Source organism: Gopherus evgoodei, chromosome 5, assembly GCF_007399415.2.
Source record: "Gopherus evgoodei ecotype Sinaloan lineage chromosome 5, rGopEvg1_v1.p, whole genome shotgun sequence".
NCBI lineage: Eukaryota > Metazoa > Chordata > Testudines > Testudinidae > Gopherus > Gopherus evgoodei.
This window is the reverse complement of record NC_044326.1, coordinates 105,600,621-105,610,952: the sequence shown is the minus strand read 5'-3', so window position 1 is coordinate 105,610,952 and position 10,332 is coordinate 105,600,621. Positions and strand designations below refer to the sequence as shown.

The 10,332-nt window shown below is 42.5% G+C and overlaps 1 protein-coding gene across 1 annotated transcript; it reads left to right on the top strand.

The window, feature by feature from the left end:
• Nucleotides 1–7,425: 7,425 nt before the first annotated feature.
• LOC115652587 (profilin-1-like) lies at nucleotides 7,426–7,847 on the top strand. Its single transcript, XM_030564824.1, is given in 2 exon segments — nucleotides 7,426–7,438; nucleotides 7,441–7,847. Coding segments are annotated over 2 exon segments (420 nt in total).
• The last annotated feature ends 2,485 nt before the right edge of the window (nucleotides 7,848–10,332 follow it).

The following is a 10,332-nucleotide window of genomic DNA, read 5'->3' as shown; positions in this document are numbered from 1 at the left end:
CTCAGTTATTGATACCTTTTCAAAGACATTGTCTGTCACAAACAATAAAAAGGGTTGTATGTTGTATAGGCTTCTGAAATATGTTTTTCTACTCATTTCCAAAGCAATGAAAGTATAAAAATCCATTATGCAAAGTCAATTTAACTAAATAAGCTCAAAGGAGTTGAGCACTTAACTGACCATGCAAGTGAAATAAAATCATAGAATAATAGACGTTTAGGGTTGGAAAAAACCTCAGGAGGTCACCTAGTCCAATCCCCTGCTCAAAGCATGACCAAACACCAAATAAATCATCCCAGCCAGGACTTTGTCAAGCCGGGCCTTAAAAAACCTTTAAGGATGGAGATTGCACTACCTCCCTAGGTAACCCATTCCAGAGTTTCACCACCCTCCTAGTGAAATAGTGTTTCCTAATATCCAACCTAGACTTGAAACCATTGCTCCTTGTTCTGTCATCTGCCGCCACCACTGAGAACAGCTGAGCTCCATCCTCTTTGCAATCCCACTTCAGGTAGTTGAAGGCTGCTGTCAAACCCCCCCACTCTTCTCTTCTGCAGACTAAACAAGCCCAGTTCCCTCAGCCTCTCCTTGTAAGTAATGTGCCCTAGCCCCCTGATCATTTTCGCTGCCCTCCGCTGGACTCTCTCCATTTGTCCACATCCCTTCTGTAGTGGGAACACAATACTCCAGATGTGGCCTCACCAATGCCGAATAGAGGGGAATAATCACTTCCCTTGATCTGCTGGCAATGCTCCTACTAATGCAGCCCAATATGCTGTTAGCCTTCTTGGCAACAAGGACACACTGTTGACACACATTCAGCTTCTCATCCACAGTAATCTCCAGGTCCTTTCCTGCAAACTGCTGCTTAGCCAGGTCAGTCCCCAGTCTTTAGTGGTGCACAGGATTCTTACATCCTAAGTGCAGGACTCTGGACTTGCCCTTGTTGAATCTCATCAGATTTCTTTTGGCCCAATCCTCCAATTTGTCTAGGTCACTCTGGACCCTATCCCTACCCTCCAGCATATCTACCTCTCCCCATAGCTTAGTATCATCCGTGAACTTGCTGAGGGTGCAATCTATCCCATCATCCAGATCACTAATAAAGATGTTGAACAAGACCAGCCCCAGGATCGACCCCTGGGACACTCTGCTTGATACCAGCTGCCAACTAGACATTGAGCCGTTAATCACTACCCATTGAGCTCAACAGTCTAGTCAGCTTTCTATCCACCCAGCTTTATGTTGCACAATTCAAAGAGACAAACAGACATTTCATAAATTAACACACAAATGCAAGTTATTTTCTCCATTGTTGGATCATGGCTAAGTAATCCTGAGAAAAGCGAACTCTGCAACCTGGATATTTAATCAGCATCTGGGTCTGGGCAGCTCACTACTAACACACAGCTGCAAAATGGAACTTGAAAGGAAAAAAGGAAAAAGCAACCCAAAACATTTCTGAAGCCACCAATTTCTACAAACCAATTCAAATCCATCTCATGGATTTACATGATAGCAAGATCACTTTTCTGCATTCATGACACAAACTGCTAACAATTTTTGACAAACGGATATATTTTTATCAGAAGATACAAACAGGTGATTTATCATTTCATTCCTCAAATAAAGTGTTGTGGATATAAAGACTTAAATTTAAACGTTGATTTATTTTAAACAGACCATTGGACATTCTGATTTAAAACAAAAAACCCCACACTTTTGCATTTGAACTTCTCACCTATCACCTTTTAAAATCTTAAAAACCACTTGTAGAAATCTAGGTTACCAACAGCTGGGCCTTATGCTAGAAAACTCAAGTTTTGATATTCTAATCTCCAATATTATTATCCATTTTTAACTAGTCTCTGATTAAGGCCTCAATCCTGCAATGCCCCTTAACTTTACAGCTGTGAGCAATACCATCAAAGTGAGTGGAACTACTCAAGAGTGTGTAGAGTTAAAGCACATGCATTCCCTCACCAAAAACAGTGGCTTGGCCAGGTTGCAGCCATGTTGGTATTAGCTTTTTGCCAGCTTCTCCATCAGGGCAGGGGGGGGTTTCAAACCTGGTCATAGCAAACATCCCTCAGCTAAGAAAAAAATACAACAAACTAGTGGCGCTGCACCAGGGTTTACTACACAAGGACCTGGAAATGCTCTACTTTGCAAGAACATGAGTAATAAAGTAGAAGAGCTGTGATCCAGCTGAAACTAACAAAAAACACACACATGGGGGCCCTCCTCCTTTTTAATTCTTATTCATAGGGAAAAGACCCTTCCCTCTGCACCTTTCCCTTCCCATGCTCCTGTGCACCCCGCCCACCCAGGGGTCTCACAGCAGCTCCTCTTTCTGAGCCCTGCCCTAGTTCCTATCCACCCAGGGTGCACTCTATGCCCAGCTCCCTCTCCGGAGCCTGGAGAGCTGCTCAGCCTGTTCCCTGAAATGGATTTGATCTTTTACCCAGCTCTCCTGGATGCTGCCCCTGTCCCCTGCCCAGCTCCCTCTCTAGCAGACAGCTCTGTCTGCCCTCAGTGCAGGGGCGTGCACTCACCCAGCTCCCTGCCCTTCGCCCCCACACACAGCTCACCTGTGTGCCCTGTTCCCTTGCACCGGAACGAAAGGAGCGGGCAGCTGTTACCGTACCAGTTACAGGGACTCAGCTCTACCAGAGAGTAGTCTCTGTCTGCAGGAGTCCTCAGCAAGCCCTGGTGCGGCCCTTAGCAGCAGCACCAACAGGCCAATATCAGTATAGCTCAGCCACACCCACTGCACTGCCAGAGTTGGAGAAAGGATAAACAACGCCTCTGTTTGAGAGCGGCCAGGCCGTTGTAGAGGTTACGGAGCATGGCGCTGCACATAGTCGTGCTTGGGGCAGCATGAACTTTTGTCCTTCTTGCTGTATCAATACTTTGGTGTCACCTGTTAAGCCGCTTTTAAGGGAACACTTCTCCGATGTTCACCTTCTGTTGCCTTTCATCTCCACCCTAGTGCAGGGATACAATAGTATTGAGCCCTCCAAAGGTCAATTCCTAAATGTAAAACCAGGGAGATTCTGAACCATAGGCTTCCGTTGTAGCCTGGCTCCCCACTCACCCTACATCTCCTGCACAGAAACCTCTTCTCAGCCATGATCTCCTAGGTATCCTCTGTCAGCCTTTTTCCATTCATCTCCACAAACCCCCACATACTCTGCCCTCTCTCCACTCCCATTCACCCACCACACCCTGAAATCAATAAAGGTGAAACAGAGGGATTATAATTTCACCTTAAGTGCAAATTTCAATGCAACCTTAAATATACTATCACCAAGAATACCTACATAATGTTCTATCCATTACAAAATCAGTAACCTGGCCTGCTACTCCCTGGGACATTTAATAATTTCTGAAATGAGAATTTGTGGTATAAAGTTATGGGTCAGGATATTAGAGCTCCACTAGAGAAGTACAGTGAAATAGGCTTTATCTTTTCCCCTTTTCGCTGATTATTATTTATTATTTATTATTGTTTTATTTTATTGTTGGTAGGAAGTGTCAAAATGTTAGAAAAAGGTTGAAGGCCTCTTTGACATGCATATTTTCAAATTGTCATAATTCAAGAACCTGTGTGGTTCACTTCAGAGTAGTAGAACAATTCTACCTCTGCCCCTCATCTAAATTTAGTAATTCTTGGGCTAACATGATATTTTATGTGGATTTTAGAGGGGAAAGTTAAAATTATGTTTATGATTTAAATTCAGTTCAAACCTTAACTACAAAGTGAATCCTGCAAATCTAAAATGAACATTCAGCAGTACAAGCTTCCTTTTCTTGTTTGTTTTTTTATTCTGTTCTGTTTCATTTCTTTCTTTGGATTTTTTTGTTTGTTTCTTGTTGTAAATGAGGATTTCTCCCCAACTGATTGTCCCTTACAGGAAAAAAAAACCCAACACACTTTCCTAAATAGTCCCTGGCTTCAAATCAAGTCCTAATATGCTGCCTGTTAACCCTGCCTCCTAACACCTGTGCTGCTTAGCCTCTTTAAAAGGCTTGCATTCTGGTGTTGTTCAAACAGCATTTTATCTTTTTTGCTGTGTTAGTATAGGTAAGTGAGGGAAAGGAAAGTAGCAAATTTATTTTTAAAGGTCTCAATAAGGCTTAACTTTTTCTTAAAGCAGGGCCCCAGTGTGAGAAAGAAGACCATTCATCAGGAAAAGAAACATCAAAGTTTGCTGATTAGTAGCAAAAGAAGAGTGCAAAGGTAAGAAAAACCAAAAACCCTTTAATACAAGTCACATTAGGTACCCACTGTTCTCAAGTTACTAGGCCTTTTTTAATCCCCCCTCCCACATGGACTGTTAATAACTTCATTATAGTAACATCTCTAAATATCTGCAGTTTCTAGTTTATTTAGAATAAGGCACATTTTTTGGTGTCTACCTGGGGTCCTTGCCACCAATTTAGATGCTTTTACAAATACAATAAAATAAGTGAACAGCTTCTCTAGTGAGTCTCATGGTATTTTGGGGGATAGTTCCTGGATTCATTTGATCATGGCTTTTGCTTTGCTTAAAAGGTAAGTTTCTAGCTCTCATGGGTCTGAGAAAAGACTGAAGATGTAAAACCTTAAAGGCTCAAACCAGTGGTAAAGGTGCCAAGTAGTTTCTGGTAACATCCTGTGCAGTTGATAAACCTTGTTAATGACCAATAATATAAAGAACCCACATGGGACCTGCTGAATTGCACATAACCGTACTCACTATGTACATGAATCTTAGAATATCAGGGTTGGAAGAGACCTCAGGAGGTATCAAGGCTGTAAGGCTGAGACATGCTGTAGCTCTAGCTGTTTCTAAAACATAAAACCAGTGAGCCCTGCTAGGGGGCTCACAGGATAGTGCATAGGAAGAGAGAGAACTCTGTTAGAGAGTGATGGCTTACAAAAATCATGTGGTTGCCATGACTTTGTTCTGGCTGTGTATGTAGTTTAGGAATAGATACTTTAAATAAAAAGAGGAAGGGAGAGGAGATAAGGGTGGGGGGAATAGGGCAGAGGAGAAGAGGTAAGAAAAGAAGGGAGGCAGGTGGAGTGAGTCTCAGTGGAAGGGAATGAGGGTGATTGTCAATAATGTGATCAGAAGAGAATGTCTAATGTAAATTTATAAAAAGCAGCTTGAAGGCATTCTCAGCAGGGACTGTCAAAGACTCCCAAGCCTCTTGCTACCAGCTTGAAGTTTTGTTTGTGGGGTATGGTAGGGTTTTTTCCCTCCCCTGGCTTTGGAGATGCCTTGTGTGGTGTGCTTTGTTTGTATGTACCTCCACACACATAATGTGTCTCCTTTTCTTCCCCTATCCCTATCCTGCATGTTCCCTAGAGAGGAGGTAAGGATATCTCCTTCACCTTCTGAAATCTTCTAAAGAGCAGTGGTGTATTCCCTAGTCCAGGTTGAACTAATGAGAAGATCAGGGTAAAGAATGAATTTGTTTTTTCTCTTTTGGTTCTCTGGCAGTTAAAGTTTTGGGTCCAAAAAAAAAATAAGACCACATGAACTCTTTTCTCCATAGATGCAAATGAATGTCTTGCTAGTCTCTGGATATCTATGTTGTATAATTTATTTTAACATGATTGACTGTCTTTGGTCAGGGGACTTGATGCCTGAAAATGGTAGGCGTTATTGTGAGATGGGACTGACACAGCTTGGTATCTGAGCTTCCCAGCTCCACACATCATGAAGAATTTTGTGTATCTGAACAGTTGCTCTTTTCTGAATTAGATTGTTAATGTGAGTAGTTATAATTTTGGCCTAGACACTTATTAAAAGCTGGCATCAAACTTCTATCCTTCATTTTATAGCACAACTGTAGTAACGCTATCTAAAGGAATGAATAGTCAGCTAACCATAGGGTCTTGGAAAAATTCACATTAATTATAATTTTGTTTTTCTTTAACATTTGTGAACAGTAAATTGAATTAGAGAAGTTTTCTAGAAGCATTAATCAGCCTGCTGAGTTAAAGTACCGAGATACCAAAAATAGTTTTCCCATGGGAAAACTGCTTTAAAGGCATCTGTCTCTTTTATTATTTATTATTAGAGTGCCACCACTTAAATGGAGCAGCTGTGAATTTCTTAATGTAAAAATGATTGCTCTGCTGTATAAAATCTTAAATAGCACCCACCTTTAGTACTGCTTGAAACTTCAAGGATTGTAGACTGGATTCTTCTGGTAATGCCTACCAACTTACTGCTTGTAGTATAAGACTGCCAAAAAGTTTGGAAGGTTCTTAATGTCTCAGATGTGTGATAAATGAGAGAACATGACGAGAACCTGATGGTGGCAGTGATGGCTCTCTTCCAAAAGCTCTGATTCTAAATAGAGCCTCTATACTGGGTGCTGAACAAACACAAATAAAAAGTTGCAGCTCTTGATTTGGAGAGCAGATGCCCTGAGACAGGATGCACCAAGTAAATAGTGTGTATTAAAAAAAAAAAACCTTAAAAAGAGACACTTTCTTGAAACATCCCTCTTATTTCCCCCCTGCGCACACACAAAAACCCTGTCCCCTTGTTTGAAAAATTGAGGCCCCCCTCTACAATCTAGAAATAAGGTCTGATCATCTGGTTATATGATGTAGCAATTTCTACCACTTGGTGGCTTACTTGTTAATAATCTAGCCATCAATAGCTGGCAAACTTCTTGGTATTGCATCAGAAGTGGGCCTTGAGGAATTTGACAGAAAGGGTAGGGTTTTTATCCATTCAAGGGAGTAGGAGGAATAAGAGCTAGAGAACTTTGGGGGAGCAGGTGAATGGGCTTAAGGGCTTTCAAAGCTTGCAGAATGTGGTAGAGGCAACATATGTACAGAGAGGCACAGTTGTGAAGGTCTTTGAAATCAAAGACAAGCTCAGATTTGATGGGGATGGAAAAGGGGGGCCAGTTGAGATTAGTGTGACTTGGCAGCTGTCTGCTATGGATCGCAAGGGGGCTCTATGTATGATTGTCATGGAGAATTAGAAAGCTGCAGCCATCTGTATAACAGAGATGGGTCCTGAACAGGAGTTTTTTGTGTGGCATAGATACTCTTTAAGGCTCTTCAGGAGGAAGAAGAACAGGAGTAGCAGCACAAGCTGAATGTGAGGTAAGGGGAGGGAGAGAGGAATAACATGCATGGTGGTTCTACAGGCTAGGGAGTCTGTCACTTATGGAATATCTTCCTTTGAACAGTTTATTCAGCCTACTGCAGGGTTCTTCCTCTGTATAGCTAGTACTGACTGATGCTGGACTAGAAGGATCCCTGGCTTGATCAAACATGACCATTTTTGCTTCTCATAAGGAAAGACAACAGTGGGATCAGTACATGGGGAGCTTTCTCTAAGGAAGCAAAACTGACAAACACTTTCTTTCTTCTCAGACAGCATTCCTTCACTCACATCTAGGAGAGCCATGGCCAGCTGGAATCCTATATTGACCACCTGATGGCTGATGGGACATGCCAGGATGCTGCCATTGTTGGTTACAAGGATGTTCCTTCTGTGTGGGCTGCTGTCCCTGGCAAGATTTTTGCAGGCATCTCTCCTGTGGAGATGAATGTGTTACTGGGGAAGGATCGCTCTCCGCTATTTGTCAATGGACTGACACTGGGAGGCCAGAAGTGCTCCGTGATCAGAGACAATCTGATGGTAGATGGGGAGTTCACCATGGATCTGAGAACAAAGAACATTAAAGGAGAACCCACTTTCAACATTACAATCTCCCGAACAGCCAGAACTTTGGTTGTGCTAATGGGTAAAGAAGGAATCCATGGAGGAAATGTTAACATGAAATGTTTTGAGATGGCTTGCTACTTAAGAAATGCAGGGTACTGATGCTCCAGCTGTCCACTATGGCTCTACTGAGGAAGAGAATGATTACTCTGACCATGTTAAAGACTGCAACCCTTATCTTGCACAAAGGAGAAGAATAGATATCTTTCTGCTGCAAACTCTTCTGAAAACTGTAATATGAGAATGGAAAAAATAAAAAATTGAAATATGCTATGGTGGCTTGTTACAAAGGGGGAAGAAACAAGTAGTGTGCCCAAACTAGTGGTTTACAAGGGTAATAGCTAGAGCTGGCTAGTGTCTCAGATCCAAACACCTTGAAACAAGGAATCGGGTTCAGCAAACTTTTGGTCAAATTGCAAGGAGGTTCTATTAGAAGTCTACCTGGTTCCCTTCCAGCTTGCCTCATGGGGTTTCTGGAGAGTCTGGGCTTCCAGTGGTCCTAGACCAAGTCTGCCTATGTGTCAAGGACACCAGGGTCCACACCTCTACAGCAGCCTTGTCTTATCACTGTCTGGGGTTTTTAGGGTCTATGGCTCCAAAACAGTCCTGTCAATGCAGGGCTTCTAAAATCTAGATGTGCAGCCTAGAAGCCCTGAGAACTCTGGATCAAGCCTGGACTCCTGGGCTTTCAGGCTTCCTGGTGTGGAGTCAGGAGCCTGGAGGACTTGGGATAGGCTACAAGTGTCTGACATGGGGGCATGCCTGTGCTGTCTGGAAGCCTTGGGATCCCCAGCCCTGTAGCACCCTGCATGGTAGGGTTGTCCCAGAGCTGCAGAGCCTGGAAGGCCAGGAAGCTGCTAAGTGAATTGTCAACTTTTCTGTGGCTGGTCATGTTGACAGATCTGTGTTTCTGGGGGGTGGGGAATTGTTAGGCTTTCCAGTCTGAGAGAAGCCTTGAAAGACCAACTCAGTGCTAAATAGGAACAAATATAAATGGTGACATCCTGTTTCTCACATTCAAGGAATCCAGAGTTTCAGCAAGTTCTAGTAATCTTTCCACCGTAAAATTACTTCGGGGCTGCTAGAGATATTTCTAATATTTTAAACTTATGCATACACACTTCACATTTACCTTTCACTCCTTTTAATGGTGGCTCATCTTCTGATGTTCCAAATCCATGCTTTTGGAGACTTAACAATTAAAGACCATAAGAAATTTGTACTATTGGGGGGACAACCTGATCAATGGTATACACCTAATGCTAGATTATCATGAAGGAATTGTAAAAGGGGAATCATCCAGTGAGTTTCTTGTGACGTTCCACAGGGATCTGTTGGGCCAGTACTTGTCTTTGATATCATAGATGCAGTGTAACATGTAAGAGTATATGTGATGCTTGGAAGTAGAGGCATTAGTGATTTCATAAAGGAATACCATGCCCAGTTCTGGTGATTAAGGAATTCCTTCTGAAGTTCTCAGGCCTGTGTTACACAGGAAGTAGGACTACATTATCATTATGGTCTCTTTTTAGCTGTTATGCTAGAATACAGTTATTTGACTACAACTAAAGTGCAAAAATAGGATATTAGTTTTTTGGAGGCAGTTTTTGGGGGGTGGCAGGTTCTACCAAAACTTCACACCAGCTGTTGAAGTACTTTCTATAAAGCAGTGCTAGGCTTGCCTGTGCATTAACAAGAGTTAAACTTTCTCCTCAAACTAGTGAAATCTCACCAATTATCTTCAAGTTAAAAATATGGCTTTTCTTGCTTTAGCTTGGACCTTTATAGTTCTTCCCTAGCTCCACTTCCTGCTCTCATGGGGGTAGGTCACATGCCCATGCTGAGCTGCAGCAGAAAGTCACTGCCTGGCTCTGTAGCCCTTAATGGGGCACACACCTTGGGCTCCTATTGCTTAATGTGCAATGACATCACCTGTAGATGGCTTCAGGCTAGGAAGTTTGTTTAGGGTGTTTTGGTATGTGCTAAGTCTCAGGTAAAATTTAAAGAACAACTTTCAACAGCAAAATGATTAGGGATGGGGGGAAGGAGAGAGAGATTGTTAGTCTTCCCATGGACAGAAGGTGTATGACATGGTGCAATGAAGTATGACTTTTGAAATATCCTATCCTTGATGCAGTCATTAATGTATAGCATAATCCTGCTGGGGCTAGATCCCATGATGTTTGGAACATTCTCTGCATTTCATAACACCCAAAAGGGACTGAAACACACTAATGTGGGTCCCTGCATCAACACTGACAGTCTCTCTCAACATACAAAGGAGCAGGTGCAGAATGTAACATTACCTTGCAGCTCAGATCACAGTACTGTAGGTCCTGCTTTTCCACTAATGCAGGAGATGAGACAAGCCCATAAATGACTCCTTGGTTGGCTTTTGCATTGACTACTATCAGTGGCCAATCCCAACATACAAGGAGGGCTACTGGTTTTGGAGGAATATACCATGGCATCACAACATCCAAACATGGAATGAATAGTGCTAAATTGGGACTTACTTTGTGAGGTATAAAAGCTAATTAGTCAAAATACTCCTCTGCTTGAGACATCTAAAATCTCACTGAAGAAT